Source organism: Populus euphratica, unplaced genomic scaffold, assembly GCF_000495115.2.
Source record: "Populus euphratica unplaced genomic scaffold, PopEup_1.0 scaffold19.1, whole genome shotgun sequence".
Lineage (NCBI taxonomy): Eukaryota > Viridiplantae > Streptophyta > Magnoliopsida > Malpighiales > Salicaceae > Populus > Populus euphratica.
The window spans coordinates 997,120-1,019,855 of record NW_011499853.1 but is presented as its reverse complement, the minus strand read 5'-3'; the positions used below and the strand labels follow the sequence as shown (position 1 = coordinate 1,019,855).

Genomic DNA, 22,736 nt, shown 5'->3' with positions numbered 1-22,736 from the left:
TGCAATGTTCTTGTCATCTTGATGTGCTTTTTGATTGGGATGATATGCACAATGAAGATTTATATTTTTTGCATGAGGTGTTTTATTTTTTATGGCAATGTTATTTGTTATTTTTTTAAGCCCTTTTGAAGGCAATGCTTTGTAATTTTAATTTTAATTTGGTGTGTGTGTTATTTAAACTTTGATGCATGAGAAGTTCAAAACACAAATATTATAAAGACTTGCAACATATTAAACACAATATTAGCACTAATAATTTAATATAAATAAATGTTTAGTTATAAAAATAATTAAATATATTATAGAATTTTGTAACAAAATTAGATAATATTTACATTAATTACAAACCCATCAGAAAGCCCATTAAAAAACCCATTAGAAAGCCCAAAAAAGCCTTAAAGAAAATAAGACAGGTTTTCTGATTTTTTTTTTGTAAAAACACCGAACCGAAACCGGTCGGTTTGAACCGATTCTGGTTGGGTTCCGGTTTGAATTTTTAAATTTTTTAAAATTTGATTTTGGTTAGTTTTTTAGATAAAAACTGAATCGAACCGAAAATGCTCACCCCTAGTTAATGGAGAGGTCAGTAATGTTGAGGATAATGACGTTGGTGTTTTTAACGATATCCAGATCGATCATAATGAAGCAAGCAAAAATGCAGGCAGTTAAATCAATTTAAGATAAGTGTTATAGTGTTTAGGGATGATGAATTTTTAGAGGTGTGCCTATCCTTTGAACTAATCTATTTTTCTATTTACTTGTTTGGGTTTGAGAAAGAGAGATGGAAAGTCAAAGAGTGGGAAAGGTGAGTAAAAAATAATATATGATATATACTTATGTGAAGATGTATTTTTTTAAAAAATTATTAATGAAAGATCTTGATGGTTAAATATGTAAATGATATATTTAAATTGATATGAAAAATTATCATGGAACATGTTGAAAGTAAAAATTAAAAAAAAAAAGAGGAAATGGTTGTTTCTGAATTTCAAAGCGTAATATTGATTAATGACTAAATTGATTTGTAGGGGTACCTTGATAATTGGGCCACTCACTTGAGCTAGAGAAGGGACTTCAAATATATTAAATAGGTACCTAATGCTAATAAAATTTTCAAGTTATGCTATTGTTATTAGTATTGAATTTCATTTTCTCATTCTAAATATTATTATGAAAAATAAATAAATAAATGAATAATAAAAAGAAAGAAATATATGGATGAAAAAACTTGATTATATATTCCTAATAGAACGTTGATGATGTCAAATGACCTTTGATGTTGATATTAACAAATGATGAATTAAAGTATTTAAAAGAACTTTATTTGTTATTCCGAGTTTGGATAACTCAATAAGTTATATTGATGTCGATATTTATATAGATTTTGATTAGCTAATTCGGGTTGGAATAACTAAGGATGTCAACAGGTTACATTGATATTGGCATCAGTGTAGAACTTGATTAACAATTATTAGAGATTTAAGCGGTTGGAATGACATTTCTCAAGAGGTAATTGCTTCTTTTGATATCAATATGCATTCTATTTTTCCCCTGTGGTCCTTTCTGCCTACAGTTCTTTATTTGGATTCTACTTGTTAACTTGGGTTTACCTGTAGTTTGAAATTTTAGGTAAATAAGGTTTCACTTTTTATTTTTTAACTGATTTTTTACAACAATTTTTTGTGAGAGACAATTTCTCTATATTTTTTTATTATTAATGTGGGTATCCGGGACAGTTTGCGCGCACCTCAACTAATTCTATGAGTCCTAAAGTTAATAATCATGTAAGTCTCTAGTGACTCTAAAATAACTTGAACTCATGATTATTAGGGGGTAAACTTAAAGACTAGCCAATTAAATTACCTCTTAAGGTTCAAATGTTATATACTTAATTATATAATAACTATGTTAAATTTTTACTTTCGATAAATGAATGTAAGCAAACTCTTTAAATTAAGATGTTTTCATAATTTTATGCATATATTTGATTTATAATTTCCTTATGATACATGATTATATATGAATATTTTATAATTATTATTATAATTATGACGAAGATGATACATTATGTCATATATATGATTATAATACATGATTATAATTATATAGGTTTTTTTTGGATAACTTGGAATCTCCAGTTTTAAAGGAGACTCTACTAAAATTTGATAAATAAATAAAAATATTTTATTTTAATAAGTATATCTGTGTTTGTTTTGAACTATTATCTAAAAATATTACATTTTATTTAAAATAGAATGTATGATGACTATAATATATTTTGGTCACCTCTACTTATTAAAAAATCATATTTCTAAATTTTGGATCCACAAACCAAATTTTAACATATTTTTATCTAATAACATCTCCTTAAATATCCTAAAAACCTTAATAATTTCAATCTTAACACACCCTTTAATTATTTTAAGATTTAAAAATCAGATTAAATTAAAAAGTTTTATGGGCTCTTCTCTATTTTCGTGGTTAAGGAGCAAATCAACCTTTATTGAATTTTGTCTCTAAAATCAATTTATTGATATCATAATTGATATTTTTTTTATTGTTAAAACATGACTAATTAAAATCTTTCTATCTCCTTTTTCTTTTCAATAATTTTTTCTTTCTTTTCTTAAAAGATATGAATTAAAATATAATAAAAATAAAGTTTTAGTATTGAAATGTACATACCTAAACTAAAACCAAATAATGTAAATTGAATTTTTACATATTTCTTAAACAATCACAATGTTTCTTAAGTATAATCCACAATATTGTGTATCTTAATAAATATTGCAAACACAAAAATACAAAATATTTTATTTTATTTTATAATTTTATAGTAATTCTTTCAGTTTTATAAAACCTAGAAGGATAGAAGCAAGGCTACTTAGGTATAAATAAAAATCATTTCTAATTATACACGTATCCCCAAGCTCAAAATTAAGCAATTTGTTTTTCAATTAAGCTCCTATTTTAAAGTGTGATCTAAACAAAAATTAATTAAAATTTAGTTTTTAAAATTTTTAAAAGTCATTTCTAATTATACAAGTATCCCCAAACTCAAAATTAAGCAATTTATTTTTTATTTTTTTATTAAGCTCTTATTTGAGAATGTAATCTAAATAAAAATTAGTTAAAATTTATTTTTTTATTTAAAATTATATTTTAATATTTTTATTTTGTTTTGATCTGTTAATTTTAAAAATAAAAAAATTATTTAATATATTTTTAAATAAAAAAATAAAAAGCAGTAACTATGATATTGGAACATCCAGAACAAGACGCAGCCTTTATTTGTTGTTGCAGAAAAAGGGGCAAAATCATTAGGGAAGCAAGATGAGGATTGCAAAGAAGGACAAAAGAGATCAATCTTCAACATCTCCTTGTGCTCATCTCAGAGCTGCTTACCACAATTGTTTCAACAGGTCCTTCTTCTTCGCTCCCTTAACAGCAACGGGTCTCGTTTCCTTTTCTTTTTCTTGGCTGTTTTCTTCACTAAAACCCCTCTTAAACCCTAACTATTATCCTCTGCATACTTTTTGCATAGGTGGTATTCAGAGAAGTTTGTCAAAGGACAGTGGGGGAAAGAGGAATGTGTTTCTGAGTGGCAAAAATACAGAGCTTGCCTTTCTGTATCTTCCATTTCCCTTACTTTCTTTTTCATATTTTCTCTTTAAAAATCCTGAATCCCATTGTTCAACATTTATAATTTTATTCGTTTATGTTTTTGTTATAGGAACATTTGGATGATAAGCATTTGAGTCGTTTTTTGGAAGCTGAAATAGTTCCATCTGATTTAGGAAAGCCAGTTGACGGTGTTTCTCAGTGAATTTTATACTTTAATCTTTATTTAACACGCTAGAGAACAAGTTAGAAGGTGAGTGCATTAGCTTTTGTGGGTTTGCTGCTTGATTATTTATATTTTTTGTAAGATGTGGTGTTGGATTAATTCGATCAAATGGTTTACTGGGTTGTTTGAGTGATGTCATTCCATGAAGAAATTGATTGCAAAATATTTTGATGAAAATGGACTAGAGCCAGTAACCTTGCTCTTGGACAATAGACTGTCTATCTGTCTCTATTTATGTATCTGTGATATCTCCATTCTGTAGCTCCTTGCATGGTTTAAATTCTGTTCATGCTAGGTACATGTTCAGCCTAAAAGATTATCGTGCTTCAATTACAAAAGAAGAATCGGTAATTGTTATTATGAAATATCAGCTCATTTGTCTGTGTTTGCGATTCTATAGAAATGATGGATTAAATCAACATCTCTGGCAAACCAAGAACGTGCGTATTTTACTTTGACAAAATGTCTTCCTTGCATTTTGTGTTTTTGCTGTTTTTTAGCAAGGAAAATATAGGATGAATATACTAGTTATTGATTTTCGTTGAGTGGTGATAATTGTTGTTTTCTTCAGGTAATAAATCTGCAGAACCTCCTAGCAAGCAAAACTGATAAAATGTATAACGATGGCATCTGGATGCAGACTATTACCATGCGCTAAATTGCTGGAGATGCATATCCATTGAATCTAGAAATTTATCTATCCCAGGTTCCTCCTTTTGTTTTGCAATTTCTGATGTAGGAGAGTTTCGTTCTGTAGAATAGATGGAGAGAAGCCTGCTGTTGAATTATTTTATTGGTTGTACCTTGTGAATTTGAGGGCTCAGGAAACTTTTTCTGACATGCTAGTGTTGAGAATTTCAAGTTAAATGTTAGTTATTTACAACAACAGATTTTGATTTGGAGATCTTGTTCAGTTGCTTGTACTCATTGATGATGAAATACAGCCAGGTTTCTTGTTTCCTATCTTCTTTTGTACAGGGCACTGCTCTTAAATGATCAGTACTTGATACTAATGCTCAAGCTTGATGGCAAACCCATTTATTACACTGAAAGAGGATTTTGAATCAATTTGACAGAATATATGTGCTTGCATTACAATGCTTGCAAAAGCTTTTTTTTTTTTCACTAGCATATAGCAAGCAATTCCTAATATAGCATTGAAAACTGAAATCAAAGAAGGGAATTTTAATTGAACGGAGAAACTTGGAGCATAGCTGTCCATAAAGCAGTTCCTGATTGATTCTGGGAGCCCAATTGCAACTTTACTTGTGATATAAGAATACTGTTATTCACCTGATGATGGGTTACGCTTTCGAAATGCTAAAGTACATCCTCCTTATTCAATCGACCGATTCGCTTAGACCATATCATGAAGGCTTTATTGACTTTGACAACGAGATTCACAGCACCACCTCTTCCACCATAGTATTTTCTGCTGAAAAGGAGCTAGGAATCCTTCATTTTTTTCTTAAATAGGAAATGTGCAACCATCCACCCTTCTCCATTGTTCTATGCAAAGAGTTCTGCAACAGCAATGAAGAATGTTCTCCTGTTGACGGTCCATTTAACAGCTTGATCTTTACCATAGGTGGAATCCTTTATTGGCTTAATGGAAGCCAAGTACTGGTCCATTCTTTTGAGCCACTCCTGACCGCGAGATTTCAATGTATCTTGACGAATGAGATGATCCATGCCAACCACAACAGAGTAGTTGATTTGGCAAGTTCTGCACTTTTTCCCAGGAAGTAAAGCTTCTTAACCAAGTCTATTTTTATTAGCACAATTGCAGAGTTACTCGTCTTCACCTTGTCTATGAATAATGTTTCCCATTCACAAGCCAATGATCTGCAACGAAAACACCATCCTGCACAGAGAGTTTTTAGAAGGAAGCTTTCGACAAGTGAGAAAGTGAAATTCATGCTGCGGTTGGAATTCTTTCTTGTTTGAGTATGCTTCTAATATGATTTCATGATTTAATTTTGTAATTCTAATCCTTTGGCGCATCACCATACATTCATTGAGATTTGAATCTAGAGCCTGGTATGCTCGGAAAGTAAGGCATGTATTTGAGAATGAGGTATGCAAGCGCAGACCTGGAAATAAAGTAACAGATTTGCAGAAGGCATTGCATCTCCGATGAGGAAATACCTAGTAATCTATCCTGAATATATTAGAAACAGAGGCAGGAATGTAAGTTTATTCAACATTTCAGGTGCTGAATGAATAGATGCTTCAGATATAGCTTACTTAGAGCAATAATATGAATTGAATTCCAGGTAACAAATTCTGACAAGCTTTACCCGAAAGTTGTAAAAGCAAATGCTCCGTGGCAGAAATATTGAACAAAAAGAAGGCTATCTTGTTTCATCCACTTGGATATCTTGTTAAGAAGATCGCTATAATTATTCATATGCTGGGATAGAACAAGTTCGATCTTAAACCAAATCAACTACGGTCATCACATCCCTAATGTGGCATGAAATTCTCCGACCTCAAACATTCCAATGCAGTGTATACGGTCATAGGACGCATCCTTTTCAAATGTGCTGATGTCTGCAACAATGATCTCCACAATCTGCAGCAGAAGATCTCTAAAGAAACGAAACCAAGAGGATAACTTTTGAATATAAAATGGGAATATAGTTATCAATAAGACAGTCAACACTCGACGTCTGAATGGAAAGCCGGAACCCTACAAAGTACATGCCAATATAACAGGTATCATGCGGGCACTGCTCGTCAACGTATGCATTCTGTGTTGTTGAGTTACAAATCCCAGTAATTTCACAGTTACTGTACTTTTGAGCAGTTTTTTAAGAGAGTGATCCCCAGCCACATCCAGCGTCGAGGACAGCATGTCCATCTTTTAACTGTGTCCTCTAGCAATACAGCTCCAACAATGTTTCCTTGGCATCTGACAAGGTGTTCGGTTCATAAGAAAAGCAACAACAGCTGCACCATTTCATGTATAAACCATACCAGCTCACAAAACAGTAACATTGATGGCATTTACTCACTACTTTGACATAATTGAAGGTGGAAATGCTGATAACGTGATTGCGTTGAAGGTTCCATGTCAAATTAGAGACGATGAGTAGGGTGGAAGCATAGATGCCGTTTAGCTTGTTTTATAGAAGATATGATTATTCAAGAGATCTTCTACTGTTACTTGCATGGTTGCAAAAGATGTGAGAAGTCTTCAACAAGACAGCTAGGTGGATTTGGTTTTGTAAGCCTTAGGATGATGATGGGTTTTGATTGGGGAATTGAAAGAAGCTTTAGAGAGAAGTTAAGAACTAGCGATCTTGATTGTAAACACAGAGACAAGAGATGCAGGTTTTTAATAAATATGGGTATTCTTTTTTTTTTTTCCAAAATTTAAAATTCATATTCACCATGCATATAAAATATAATTTCTCAGACGTGAAATCTGTAACAAATTTTAAAAGGTTTAAGGTAATTTTCTATTGTTTTTTTATAAGTAATACAATAATAAAAAAAAAAGAAATATCACCATTTAAAATTTATTTTAAAAAATAACATAATTTAACAAGTCATGCATAATATTTCTATCTTACAAGTAGCCGTTATTATTTACGACTGACTCCCTTAAAAAAATCATGTGTAAATGATGGTTGTTTTTTTTAATTTTTTTAAACTATAATCTATAATTTTGTTTTATAATATCAATCTTTAATATAATAATAATAATACTAATAATAATAATGGCAACATAATTTTTTATCAAAGGGCAAAACACAAAAGAATTGAGGTGATGAAATGAATATATATATACCTCAATTCTTTTGTGTTTTGCCCTTTGATCAATATATACCTCAATTCTTTTGCGTGGTCAAAGGGCAAAACACAGAAGAATTGAGGTGATGAAATGAATGAATATATATATAATGATCAAAGGGCAAAACACAAAAGAATTGAGGTGATGAAATGAATACACACACATATATAAAATGATCAAAGGGCAAAACACAAAAGAATTGAGGTTATGAAATGAAAAAAAATAAAATCCTCTCAATAATGAAGTGTATGAGAGGATATAAAAAATGTTACGTTTTTGTTTTTGATTATTTAATTTAATTTATAAATTGAGCTTGGTTTGATTTAGTCTCAAAGCTTTATAACATGCAAGAGTGGAGTTTATGAAGAAATGTGGATGAGGAAACAGTTGAAAATGACCATTTTACATTAGATTTATAAAAAGGAAAAAAGGATTTACTTTCTATAAAATTATCTTGATCTCATAACTACGGTTAACTTAGGTTGACTTAATTTTTTTTAGTTGAATTTTATTTTGATTTTTATCATTAAATTTTGAGTTGATTAGGAAATTGAGTTTGATAAATTTTTTGAATTTTTTTTCTATAGTGATAACGAATTTAAAAGAGATTAATCCGAGTTAATTTAAATTAATTTAATACACTATTGTTTTATTAGTTAAAAAAATATCATTTTTTTTCTTTTGAGATAAACTTTATTGGTTATCCTGTTGTTTTTTTATCTTTTTAAATTAATTAGATTGTTTGATTTTTTAATTAAAAAACATTTCAACAATATCTTTTGCATCCAAAACAAATTTGATTTGAGGAGGTGTTTGTTTAATGAAAAGTGATTCATTGAAAATTACTTTATAAACTTTTTTATGTTTATTTATTATTAAGAAAGTTGGTCAATGAAAAACATTTTCTAGTTAAAGAAAAATTTAGCTTGATTTTAAAGAAAATGTTTTTTTTTTATTTTGGGTGAAAAATACTTTTTAAAAATTATGAAAAATATAGAAATGTCATATTATTTATTGATTATATTAAATTTAGCCTCTCCACACTCTTAATTGTGATATATATATATATATATATATATATATATATATATGTTTTGAATATTTTTTTTAATTTCATTTCTTAGAATTTGATTTTTATATTAACCATGGTTCTTTTTTTATAATTGTTATTTGCGTTTCCTATTTTAATTTTTAATTTGTTAGATTTTATCTCTATTATTTTATTTAAAATAATTTATAAAATTATATATTTTTTAATTTTAATTTTATTAAAATTTTTAATTTGTAAGATTTATTTTTTATTATCCTAATAAATTTGAAAAAAGAATAAGTTATTTTTTAATTTATTTTTTATGACATAACCAAATATTAAAAAATATTTTTAAACTGATTTTTATTATACTACTAAATATTAAAAAATAATTTATTGTTTTTTAAAAAATTATTTTTAAACCAATAAACCTGCTCGAATTTTGCGTTGCACGGATAATAATATAGTTTCCTTTGTAATTCAAAGTTCTTAGTACGAAGTACAATGTCAGATCAAATGCAAAACCATTAATGTGGATTTGTTTGTATCGTTTTTATCATTAACCAATTAAAAAAATTAAAAAATAATTTTAAATAAAAGTAAAATAAAATATTTAAAAAAACATAATGTCAACTGCGTTATCTACCACTACTGCAGTCTAAACATTGATTTTCTCACTCAAATCTCGTGAAAACTTTTCAGAAGACAAGACACGATCCCCGATAAATTACCGGTATAACCAACTTCAATTATCATATTTTTATCCCCATTTCCTTCGACCTTTCTTTTCCCGGTTTTGGACCCATCCAGAGCTTAGCTATTGAAACAAAATTTGATCATTGGGAACTGAGTTTTAATCACTGTAAGTTAACTATTCTATCTTTTGTTAATTTTTAGTGCTCATTTGATTTGATTTCTTAGAAGTTAAAAAGATTAGTTCTTTTTGTACGATGTAACTGTTTATTTATTTGTTTGAATTGAACGAGAAGTTCAAGATTGATTGGTATGTTAGTTTTTTTTTCATTTTGCATTTTTGGGGTTTCTTGTGATTTCCCTTTGGCTAAAGTGATCTGGGTTTCGTATATCTGAAGGGGTTGTTTCTTTGTTTGTTATTTGATGCATCCAGTAATCTCTGATTGATTAAATTGTGGATACTTATTTATCTTTTGTGAATCATTAAACAGTGAAAACTGAATTGGCAAGATGTTCTATTGAGAATTGGGTTGTATGTGAGAGGTTCTTTGTTTTGATGATGCCAAAATGATGCTTTCGAAAGCTGAGTCTAGAAATGGTGATGCTGATGGAAGTTCGAATAGTGGTCAACTGCTGAGAGACATTGAGGCAATAAGCAAAGCCCTATACTTGCATAAAACCCCACAAAAGGCTTTGATTTCCCCATCCAGTGCTCGATCTAAATCAGTTGAGAAACCCCGCTTATCAGAATCAAAATCGAGTCTTAACCCACAAAGTTTTAATGAAACTGTGTCATATAAGGACAAGAAATCATCATCAGCATGGAACTGGAAGAAGCCCTTGAAAGCTTTAGCCCACATTGGTCGTCAAAAGTTCAATATTTGTTTCTTTCTCCACGCGCATTCTATTGAAGGGTTACCCCCGAGTTTTAATGGTATGAATTTGTCTGTGCATTGGAAGAGGAAGGATGTGGTTTTGCAGACACGTGCAGCAAAGGTTTTGAAGGGAATTGCTGAATTTGATGAGACTTTGATGCATAAATGTTCTGTATATGGTTCAAGAAGTGGGCCCTATCATGCAGCAAAGTATGAAATGAAGCTTTTCTTGATTTATGCATCCATAATTGGGGCTCCAGGCATTGACATGGGGAAACAGTGGGTAGATCTGACACTGTTGTTGCCATTGAATTCGGAGGAACTGGAGGGGGAGAAAAGTACTGATAAATGGACTACAAGTTATAAGCTTGAGGGCAAGGCTAAGGGTGCTACTCTAAATGTTAGTTTTGGTTTCTCGGTATTGAGAGACAATTTTGTTGAATCAAGAAGTAATATGCGTGTCTCTGACCTTCTAAACTTAGCGCATGATAGGCCTGCAGCGGATCCCGAAACAGGTATTGGGCACACTAACAGTAATGGAATGCTTCGGCGACTTGAAAGTGTTCCTAGTGATTTAAATCGTCGGCCTCCTCTCTCTTTTCAATCTGTTGATGCGAAGAGCTACCATGATGTTTCATCAAATTTGGGATTGGAACTCTCCAAGTCAATAAATTTTCTATATGAAAAACTCGATGAGGTGAACTGGCAGAATTCAGAAAAACTTGACTCATTATCTGGCCATATGCAGCAGCTCAAACCAAAGTTTCACCTGGAGTTTGAGCTTGATGAAGCTGACCATGGAAATGAGTGTGATATTGAGTTTACAGTTGTTGAGCAGGGGATAGAAACATCTGAAATGGAACAAATGGAACCAGAACAAGATGATGTTCAGACTACCGATGGTTCTGCAATTGAAACCATTGACTTGGATGCAATAATCAAGGATGATGATATAGCCCCTGATGAGGAGACAAAGTTCCATTCGGAGGGAAATATTTTCCATGGACATGTAGAAGAGGTTTTAATGGATGATTGCAAACATGATGAGAATAGTGCAAGTAGGAAAGGATCGATTATGGAAGATCTGGAATCAGCTTTTAATAACCAGCTCATTTCAGAATCTGAAAAGTTGGAATCCCAGCTTGCTATGAGCAAGTATCTAGAGAATGAAAACTACATGGAAACTAAATCAAATTACAAGGCTAATAAAGTGGCAAAGAAATCGCTGAGCCTGGATGAATTTACCACGTCTGTTGCAAGTGATTTTTTAAATATGCTGGGAATTGAGCATAGTCCATTTGGTCTGAGTTCAGATAGTGAACCTGAGTCTCCTAGAGAGCGCTTGTTAAGAGAGTTTGAAAAAGAAGCCATAGCTTCCGGCAGCTTCATCATAGATTTTGATGGAAACAGAGAACATGAAGAATTGGGTCACGTTGCTCAGGCTGGGTCTAGTTACAGGGACCTTTCTGATGATCTTGATTTATCTCTGGTTATTCAGGCTGCTGAGCAGGAGCATTGGAGAGCAAATCAGTTGCTAAGTGGAAGAAGGAAGGTGAAGGTGCTTGAAGACTTGGAGACAGAAGCTTTAATGAGAGAATGGGGCTTAGATGAGGGGGCCTTTCAGAATTCTCCACGTTATTGCTCTGATGGATTTGGGAGTCCAATTGAGCTTCTTCCTGAGAAACAAGTTGAATTACCACCACTTGGAGATGGCTTTGGACCCTTTATCCATACCAATGATGGAGGTTGTCTGCGGTCTATGAATCCTTCTCTTTTCAGAAATTCTAAAAATGCAGGGAGCTTAGTTATGCAAGTTTCTTGTCCTGTAGTGCTACCTGCAGAATTAGGTTCTGATATTATGGAGATATTACAGTATCTGGCATCGGTTGGCATCACAAAACTATCTCTGCTGACAAACAAATTAATGCCTTTGGAGGATATCACCGGGAAGATATTGCAACAAATAGCAGAGGATATTACTGAAAGGTTGGTGAGCATATGAATTGCATTGAAGCATGTTTGCCTAATTTTTTATCATTGAAAAAGTCATTTTACATGTTGCCTTATTGGATCTTATTTTCTCATTGTCACAGGAAGGCTGCTTTGTGTCATGAATCATTGCTTGGGAAAGATCCATTTAATTGGAGAAAGGAAGTTGAAGGAGTTTGTTCTCATCAGTTCTTTAATAACATAAAGTCCAGCCTTATCGGCAATGAGGTAGACTGGGAATATGTTAGGCTTGAAGATCTTGCACCTTTGGCAATGATAAAGATTGATGCCATGTCCATTGAAGGGTTGAGAATCCAGTCCGGCATGTCTGAGGAAGCGGCACCATCAAGCATCAGTCCCCAGTCTCCTGGAAAGATGCTGGCTTTTGAAGGGAAGGATGCCAATCTTGTTGGGTTTCTCAGTTTGGGAGGTGCAGAATTGCACCATCTTGATGCCAAAGATGATGACAGTGGTGCTGATGGATTATTGTCTCTCTCTATAACATTGGAGGAGTGGTTGAAACTTGATGCTGGAATCATCAGCAAGGAAGATGAAGTTGATGAGCACACAATAAGGATCCTTGCAGCCCATCGTGCAAAGTGCATAGATTTTAATGGAAGGTTTACAGGAGACATTAACTGGGGTACAGTATCTGGTGGAAAGCATGGTTTGTTGGGGAACAACCTCACGGTAGCTCTCAAGATCCTGCTTAGGGATCCTCTTCGAAATTTTGAGCCAGTTGGTGCTCCGATGCTTGCTCTAATCCAAGTGGAGAGGACTTCTATCCATCCCATGTCAAAATTGTATGGTTCGGTGTTAGAAAAAAGTAGAAATGAAGAAGATGATCATGAATGGATCCAGTATGAAAAGAATGATTGTCTTTGGTTTAAAATCACTGAAGTCCATGTTTCAGGGTTGAATACTGAACCTGGCAAGACACAACATTGGGCTACCAAAACACAGCAACAATCTGGGACACGCTGGCTGGTGGCAAGTGGCATGTCCAAGTCGTACAAGCAACCATTTTCGAAGTCGAAGGCCATTGTATTAGCATACCCACAACTAATCAGAAAGGTGGAGGCAGGTGATATATTGTGGAGCATAAGCTCTCAAGCTAAGGACACAGTAACTAGTTGGAAAGAGCTGGCAGGTTTTGTTCCACACGTACGGAACCCTAATGTCATCTTTCCTGGATGAAACTGTGAAAATTTGGGTATTGCTCTTACAAGGTATTTAGCATGAACTGAGCACATTTAACCTTGCTACTTGGTCTATTGAGTTTTTGAACATAGCAAGACTGGATCGCATGCTCAGAATAGATTTAGCGAACAAATATACTTGATCGGTCTAAAGGACCCTGTGAAAATGGTGAGATATATAAACCCTGCAGTTGGGGACCCTGTGAAAATGGTGAGATATATAAAACGAGATATGTAAACCCTGCAGTTGCATATTGTTTGTTGATGCTACAGAATTGTCGAACAAGAATACATTGTCGAATTCCTTCAATTCTTTTTGTAAAATCAAATGGTTTTAATGCTTTGCTTTGTTGCATTCGCAACAGTCATATTCCTGTCAGTAACGATGCTGTAATCAATTGCTATTGGAAAACCATAGGATATATAACCTCTATATTTATATATGTTAAGAGAGATACAAAACTATTTTTTTGAGGGAATAGAGATGAATATAACGAATGAATTTTAATGAATAGATAGATGAAGTAAATGACCTGAGAGTTGATAATATTACACTCTTGATATTGTATTTATTCATATAAAATTCGTTGAACTATCTTGGATTGCAATGGTTTTTTTGGCGTGGCAAGGAGTTTGAATCCTAATATTTATGCAGGTCTTCAGCTCAATAAAACTATTAATTGAAGGGATATGTTATAAAGTACTATAAAACTATTTTTAAAACTTTATTTAATATATTTCTTTAACAACACAGCGGGTTTTGATCTCAAAAAAACCTGTGCATAGATCTCTTGTCAGTCACTTAATTTCTAGTTGTTATCTAAAGATTATGCTGGCATGTTGATGTTTGGTTTAAGTAGATGTAGTTTGCATAATACAAGACTAAATATAAGTTTAATATTAATAAATTTAACAAAGTTATATAATTATTTAAAAATATATCAGCACAACCATTAAAAAAAAATTGAAATAAGATCAAAATCCTAGTTATTAAACCCAGACCGGCTCAGCGGGTTGACCTGGTGGTTGGACTAATCAGAGTAAGGCAAAAAACTAGCCAGTGCAAAAATCCGATCAAACCCGGGTGACCTAGACGAACCTAAATGAGACTTTTTTTTTTTTTAAATGTGGTTTTTCTTCTAGACTCTTTTTTTTTCATATTTTTTTAGCTGGTTATTAACCCTTTTTAAAGTTCATTATATAAATACTTGAAGAATGTTTTATTTTTTCAATGCAAGATTTAAAACTCATTAGTATATATACTCTATATTTCTAAGAAAATAGTTATTTTTTTAATGTGGAATTTGAAACTTTTTAGTGTGTGTGTGTGTATATATATATATTCTATATTCATAATAAAAAAGTTATGTTTTTTCAACATATAATAAAAGAAAATTTCGTTTAAATACCTCAACTAAAAAGAATAACATAATATCTTTTCAATATAAAATTTGAAGGATTTGAAACTCTTTAATATATATATTTTATGTTAAAAAAAAGTTATTTTTTTAATGTGGTATTTGAGAGTTTTTAATATATATATATATATATATATATATATATATATATATATGTTATGTTCACATATATATATACGTGTGTGTGTGTGTGTGTTATGTTATGTTATGTTATGTTATGTTCATAAGAAAAAATTATGTTTTTTTAATGTGGGATAAATTTTTTTTTTAATTTAAATATTTCAACTTAAAATGATAACATAATATCTTTTACATGCTGTATTTGTTTTTAATGATTTAAAATCTTTGATGATTTATACATCAATTTTAACTTTTTAATTTTTTACCGCATAAATTACAAGAAAATGTTATAATTTTTTAAGGTGTAATTAAAGATTTTTGAGTTTACAAAACACATTAACAAGAGTTTTAGATCAATATGTCATTAATCCTTGTGGTATTTTAAATAAATTAATATTTTATATTGTTAACAAGCCAATAAAATCTTTACTTTAAAAATAAGTGGACAATATTTAAATGTTTTTAAAACAAATTTCTAACAACCCTTTTCTTTTCCTTGGATTTCTACTAATTCTTGATCCATTAGAGAATTTCTGAAATTATATTCATATATTTCAAATACAGGTTGCTTCTGTATTCTCGCCGGCCGGACTCCCAGTTGTGTTTTTGTGGTTTCTGATCCATAATTGCGGTCTGGAGGAGTTAAAATGGGTCGAGGCAAAAACGGGTAGCTTTTACAAATGTTGTAATATAATAGTAACTGTAGCAGAAAAACACACCACAATTTCGTAATATCTAAAATTAAATATTATTATCTGAGATCTAATCATCTATCAAGTTTTATTTTCTCTTAAATATTTAAACTTTAAATATTTACTATTTTTTTAATCGAATCTAAACTTCAAAGACATATATTATTAATTTATTATCAAATTTGAGTATACATTGTAATCAACTTATCTAACTAATTTTATTCTAAATTTAGTTATTATTTATTTGAAAAGGTATATTCAAGAAAAAGAAAAACATTGTACAGGAGGATGCTTTTATATATATATATGTGTGTGTGTGTGTGTGTGTGGCTAAGATAATTCTTAGCATATGCTATTTATAATTCAATATTGAGGAGTTCAGCCCAAGCTTTTTAGCCAAATATTTTCCCCCAAGAGCAACATCAGCCCTAATAGAAAATACATCCTTAAAATTGTGCACGAAAACAAGATGAAAGACAAGAGTTTGTTTATCTTTAACTTCTGTATTTACGGTGCAAAAAATATAATAAAGTATTTAGTAACAATTAAATTATGTTTTATATTATGGATTCATTAAAAAATTAAGTTTGAAATATATTTTGAGACAGTTTTTATATATTTTTTTAACTGAGTTTATGTTTTTATATATATTTTTTAACTGAGTTTATGAACGCTATTTATTTTTGTATTTTAAAAATATTTTTGAAAAGTTTTGAAATTTTTTATTTTTATTATTTCAAATGAATATTTTTTTTGTGTTTTCAGATTAATTTGATGCGTTGATATCCAAAATAATTTTAAAAAAAATTATTTTAATACATTTCCAAATAAAAAAAACTTTGAAAAGCAACTGCAATATATTTTTTTGCTGTACATAAACCTCAACCATAATTTTTACTAAACACATATCTAAATCCAACTAACCACATATAACTAATCTTTTTTAAAATTTATTTTTTTTAAATCATAACCACAAAAACTATCTTAAAAACAAATACACTTATATATATATATATATTTGAGTTAAAGTAAAAGCCAATAATGCAAAAGTTTCCTTCTCACCAAAAATCAAACAAGGTTTATTGTTCACATAAGAAAGCATCTTCTTGAGCAATCCTAGATTTGATACATACTTACCTAATGGTTTACTATCCCATTGTACCTCATGATTAGCCACCTTCTTCTATATTTTTTTGCGTGCATGAGCTTACCTTTGATAGCTTTTCTCATGCCTTCACTAGGCCTATTAACAAGAGTAAAAAACCACTAGATATTATTACCATTATCAGTACTTTGACCAGTTGATAATAAACCTTAAAGAGGTTTATGATGGACTCTATACTGATAAGCTAAAGAAATTTGTCAAATGCTAACCATATCACCCACTCACTAGGGTATAGTTGCCCTGAGCCTACCTTATAATATCTAAAAACATCATTAATAAACCTTTGAGAAGGGAAGGAGGGTCCTAATACATCCATGCATAGTAAGGGTGTAATTTCAAAGCACCTATAAGTAAAAGTTAGGGTCTTCTCGTGGATTATTTTCTTTTTTAAAAGGTAATTGAGCCATATAGAATCTAGGTTGTTGACCATTTACAAAAAACACATCCCCGCTACTCAATGTATTGGGAGCCTCATCTACAAGGGTTTGAGGTGACATTTCTTTTCTATAAAAATCTTTTAAATCATTAGATAAAACGATGTTTACATTTCTATAATTAGATTTATCCTTATAAGAGTTTGTTTTTTAAATAAAAAGAGAAAAACAAAGGAATGCAAGATAAAGAGGAAGAAATAAACTTACTTAAAGAAAATCTTTAAAGACAAAACTGACAAAAAACTAGGTAAAATAAAGAAAAAAAAGGATTAGTGGTTAGGATTATAAAGAAAATGACTTATCATCCCTGCTATTGGATAAGTGACCTATCATGTCACCACAAATCCCTACAAATCTACTAAATTGTTGCATTAAAGATGAGTTGTCATTTTAATTCTTGAGATAGATCCCTTTCAATAAAAATATAATGTCTGGCATCAAGAATCTCAATAGTTAATGAAAATAATTTGTGAAAGAGTGAACCTTTAGACCTGACACGTAGTTGAACCTAAATAAATTGTGTTTGATATTTCATCAGACCCTTTTGTCATGAGTCTTTGTTTTTACTAAGCTTTTATAATAATTTTTTTTCTCTTGATTTCTTCTAGTTATAGGCTTTAAGAGAAAAAAGGTTTTTAATATGAAATAAAAAATACATCGATCCATTTATATCCCCCAAGTCTTGGTATATTTAATACACCGAAATCTTGAAAAAGACCTTTTGTTTTAATTAAAAAATCTTCAGTTAATAATAAAATAGACTTAATCATTGAATAATTCTTGAAATCCTAAAAAATAAATTGTTTTGTAGAAAATTCAGCTTTTATTACTAACTCTTAGAATCCTCACTTATAAAAGATAAAAAATTAACATAAATACATAATCATTCATCATTTCAAATACGACAAAAAATAATTTTCCTGGCATTCTAGATTTTACAAGCATCATCACATATAAATTACATTTTTCATATCCTTTCAGACAATTTTCACTTTACACCTCCGGTAATACCATTAAAATATCTTGTTTTTTTATTTGATAAAATATCAAAACCATCTCCTTTTAAGTTTAGCCAAAACACTTACTTTCCCGTCTCTTCTCCTCCGTTCTTCCATTCTATTGCTACTTTCTCTCTCCCCTCTCCCAACACTAGCCAAAATTTGAACCAGACATAAATCTTTTCTTGTTTTATATATATGTCATCAGTCGCCATGGGGATTGACCTAAAAATTAGGTCAGAAGTCCTTTCTGCAATTAGCCCTAGAAAACCATGATTTCTTTCCCAATTGAAGTTTTTCGTTTTTTAACTAATGCTAAACGTTGCTTGAATCACTTCTAAATTTTTTTTTTTATATATATATATATATATTTGACAATTAAAACTCTAAAAAATATTTCAAACAAGTCAATAAAAAACAAGCATATTAAAATTACAACAAAATCCGTAATATTATTATTTTGGATGCTTTCTTACCTTTTTTCTTATAGGGAATTCTTAGATATTGTCTGATGTTACTTTTGATTTCTTTGATAATAAAATTATACTATCCATTTTTATTAACAATGCTGATACGAAAAGAAAAGAGAAATATTTAAGAAAGAGGACTTATAATCTTTTTTACTCATATATGCATCGTTAATTTCTATTGATCTCATTATATATATATATATATAATGTTGCGCTCCTAATTATTGTACTGAAAGCTAATGATATCTTGAATAAAATTAATCATGCATCCTATCTATACATCTGATAAAGATAGATTTTGTTCAAAATAAAGGGATCCTTTGAATAATAGAGTTTAGAAATATTGTGATATTATAGAAGAAAAATACACTGCAATTTAATAATATTTAAAATTAAATATTATTATCTGACATCAAATGATCTATATCAAGTTTTATTTTCTCTCAGACATTTACAAGATATTTTTTAACTATAAAAATATTTACTAAATGTTAATTTGTAATCAAAACCAAATTTCAAGAAACATATTATTTATAATCAAATTTGAGTTTCGATTTCTGATTACCAACTCATCAAACTAACTTTATTTTATCTTTAGTTATTATAGTATTTGAAAAGGTATATTCATGAAGAAATTTATACACGAATGCTTATAATATTTATTGATGCTATGGTTATATATATGAGACATGGATAAGATAATTCTTAGCATATCATATTAGTTTATAATTCAATATTTGTTCATATCTACTTTTTATATTTTTTATCATAAATTAAACTAACTTAAACTATGAAATGGAAGTGCGAAAAAATTGTTTTCTTTTTCTTTTTTTTTCTGGTTAAAACAACTGTTCATATGCACTCAATAAAAAACCAGAAATGATTTTCTTATTCTATTACTCTTATTATATACAGAAAGACATAATTAAAACTTTATTATAACAACATGTTCTAAAAAATATTATTTCAATTTCTAACGGTATGTAAAGGCGTCAGTGCAAATTTCTTACTGATTGTTAAATTTCAAGAACTCCTGTGATAAATATATACAGTCTAGCTATTGAAAGAGAAGCCAAGCAAAGTAATTTAATAATCAATTATCAAACTTTATAAGAACGCATGCTCATAGCACATAATTAATAACAGCTGAAATTGTATCAGACACCATATTGCATAGAGGGCCGGGATCCCGATTAATTAGTGCCAAAAAACCACTCGACGTCCTATAGTATAGCTAGTCAAGAAGTTGGCAAAGCAGACTATTGTTTGATATTCTCCTAAGACATCTTGCAAGTCGTACATGAGCTTTCCAACTCTTAAAGATTGCAGGAAAGTGAAACCAAGATCGATGCAATACGTTATCTTTAACAAGTTCATCAATATCATGCATGCCTGCGGATCTGAAACCATGAGCCAATGCAACTTCACTTGAGAATTAGGAAGAGCTCTGGTGAGTGTGAATGCCCTCGTAGGTTGTTATTACATATCTTGGATCGTCCCTGTCTCTTTCTACTCTCTTCTTCACAGGGCAGCCTTCAACCGAGCACCTGTAGTAATTCCTGGTAACAAACACATGATTCTATAAGGTCATTATGACATTATGCATTGCAAATTAGTACTCTTAGCTGCAGTTGATCAAGTTAAGTGGTAAAATATTTAGTATAAATCTCGTTCATCTAGCCCATGATCCAAAGCTTAAATATGTAACAAAGCATTGTATAAATATATACCTCGGGTTTGGACTATTCTTCACCATCTTTTTCCCATATTTCCTCCACTTGTACCCATCATCTAGTATTTCAATCTCTGATTTTGTTTTGAAAGCAACCCTTTCTTTGGCTTCCTTCTTCTCTCGCCCTTCTTCACCCTCTCCTAATTAATACACGAGCAATTAATTACTAACACAAATTAACACGAGGATGCGACAAACATATATGGAATATATTATGAAAACGAAGATACAAGGTTGCTTATCAACATCCCTACAGCAATGGCTAAACTGCTAGAATTATCATGGCTTCTTAATATTTATGTGCACGTACATGCTTATTAATTCATGACTTAATTTGCTTACCACCACTTAGCTCTTCACGAGGGCTGCTACTTCCACCTGACTCGCCAACAACACGTGCTCTATAAACCGGGTTGCAGGCATAACTGGAAGCTATGGATGATGGAGCATCTTCTAGCGGTATCCATTCATCGAAGGTCAAGAACTCTGAGAGCTCAAAATTGGACAGCTGGTCGTGAGCGTAGTCACTCAGCTCGGGTGTATCCTGCTGTGTGCTCAACTTAGGACTGGACATCTTAGTATAAAAAAATCAGATCATAATTCTCTTGATCACCAAAGCAATCAACCTGAATGTTCAGTATTATAGAATTATATATCTAGTGTCTCTATTTATGGCAACCTCATGTTGGCTGCTTCGTTATGACCTTCCTGTGACGTTGCAGGAAACTTCGATGCTAATGCCAAGAGACCGGGAAGTTTGATGGTCAGTCATTAGCATTTTAGCTTCTTGACATTTAAAGGTGGTGGGGCATACCAAGGATGACTTCGAGGAAGACTTGGGCTTGATTTTTGTGAATTTGGTTTTAGGTCTCGTGGTTAGACCAACCCCTTCACAACGGTGAAGATTGCTATAAATATAAAATAATGATAATGGCGTCATTTGAGAGTGACAGTTCTAAAAGAAAAAGAAGGGTGTCGTAGATTATTTCTCGAAGCATAAGCATTTTTTATTTATTAAGATAATAGTTATTAAACCTCGAGGATTAATAGTTAAAATTTGAGTTAAGAGTAGATAAGTTAACTTTGAATTCTATATTTTTTTTAAAAATTAAACCAATATTGTTTTGAAAAAAAATGTAGATAAGTTAACTTTGAATTCTATATTTAAAAAAAAATTAAACTAATATTGTTTTGAAAAAAAAGAATAATAACAATTAATGATTGATAGGATCCATCAAGTCAAACAAGATAAATTATTAATTAATTTTTTTATATTTCTATTAAGATGGGAGCGAGTTAATTGAATCTTAAATTAATTCATAATAAATATGAATTTTTAAAGTATGAATCTTTGATGCTCGAACATAACTCAATCAAGTTTTAAATATTAATTGAGTATTCATAACTTAAACCCAAACTTAAAATTAATATTTGAATTATAAATGTAATTTTTTAAAATTATTTATTTATTTTAGATGGGTGAGTTTCTAGCAAATCAATATCAATATCCAACCTAAAAACTGATGTTTTACATTTATTTTTTATCCGAAACCAATCCAATACCAATCAGGTATGAAAACCTCTTATATATTCATGCGGGTATCCAATGGTCCAGGTAAAATTGGAATCCTATTGGTCAGTGAGAAAGGACGACCGGTTCAGATACACATCTTATGTGCTCATACAATAAGAATATTAGCAGGTCTGAATTCGTTCGTTCATTCATTCATTCATACAATGTCAGTGACAGGTTTATCGCCTCATTTATTTTCTCCCACAGTTGCCACCTGTAAGAGATGAGCTAAAGCTTTCAAAATCATAGATGGATGACAGTCAGCGAAGAATGCATAAGGCCCTGTCAACGAAGTTTCACATTTAGCTTAATTTAGAAGAAAAAAAATAGTTTTCTGTCTTTATTTTCAATTTTTTAAAAAAATATGTGTGTTGTCAACGAAGTTTCACATTTAGCTTAATTCAGAAAAAAAAAAGTTTTCTGTCTTTATTTTCCATTTTTTAAAAAAATATGTGTGTGTAATAGCTTCTTGACGTAGTTTTATTTTATAGCTTGATGTAAAAAAAAAAAAAAGTATACAAGGCTTTTTGGTGTTGAGTTATGTTCCTTCGAAGTTGACACCTGGAATTCGACCGGATTGTAAAATCTTCAAAATTCCAAGAATATTCACGGTTTTTTTTTCTTTTTTGGGAAAAGGGATTTGGAAATATTTTTCTATGTTATTTCCCGGAAAAAAAAACATTTCTTGGGCAATTTTTTTTT

General features: G+C 30.6%; 3 protein-coding genes and 1 long non-coding RNA gene across 5 annotated transcripts; 2 read left to right on the top strand and 2 right to left on the bottom strand.

Annotated features, from left to right (window-relative positions):
* Window positions 1-3,267: 3,267 nt before the first annotated feature.
* Window positions 3,268-4,810, top strand: LOC105122153 (protein phosphatase). Of its 2 annotated transcripts, XR_841648.1 has the most exons (4): window positions 3,268-3,422; window positions 3,545-3,629; window positions 3,734-3,874; window positions 4,419-4,810. XR_841648.1 is itself a non-coding variant. In XM_011021084.1 (3 exons), the coding sequence occupies exons 1-3, from the start codon at window positions 3,334-3,336 to the stop codon at window positions 3,824-3,826; spliced, it is 267 nt and encodes an 88-aa protein (XP_011019386.1). In that variant the 5' UTR covers window positions 3,268-3,333; the 3' UTR covers window positions 3,827-3,876. The 2 variants fall into 2 exon arrangements, 1 of the variants encoding a protein (XP_011019386.1); XM_011021084.1 differs by lacking the exon at window positions 4,419-4,810 and having other exon boundaries at window positions 3,734-3,876.
* Window positions 4,811-5,004: 194 nt separating this feature from the next.
* On the bottom strand, window positions 5,005-6,006 carry LOC105122154 (uncharacterized). Its single transcript, XR_841649.1, has 2 exons — window positions 5,941-6,006; window positions 5,005-5,711 (listed from the first exon to the last, which is right to left on the bottom strand). It is a non-coding gene; the product is annotated as an uncharacterized LOC105122154 (long non-coding RNA).
* Window positions 6,007-9,312: 3,306 nt separating this feature from the next.
* On the top strand, window positions 9,313-13,504 carry LOC105122155 (light-independent protochlorophyllide reductase subunit). The gene is made up of 3 exons (XM_011021085.1): window positions 9,313-9,538; window positions 9,861-12,230; window positions 12,338-13,504. The coding sequence occupies exons 2-3, from the start codon at window positions 9,937-9,939 to the stop codon at window positions 13,428-13,430; spliced, it is 3,387 nt and encodes a 1,128-aa protein (XP_011019387.1). The 5' UTR covers window positions 9,313-9,538; window positions 9,861-9,936; the 3' UTR covers window positions 13,431-13,504.
* Window positions 13,505-19,729: 6,225 nt separating this feature from the next.
* On the bottom strand, window positions 19,730-21,206 carry WRKY50 (WRKY DNA-binding protein 50). The gene is made up of 3 exons (XM_011021086.1): window positions 20,804-21,206; window positions 20,460-20,601; window positions 19,730-20,288 (listed from the first exon to the last, which is right to left on the bottom strand). Exons 1-3 carry the CDS (start codon window positions 21,033-21,035, stop codon window positions 20,165-20,167), a joined length of 498 nt encoding a protein of 165 aa, XP_011019388.1. The 5' UTR covers window positions 21,036-21,206; the 3' UTR covers window positions 19,730-20,164.
* Window positions 21,207-22,736: the final 1,530 nt, after the last annotated feature.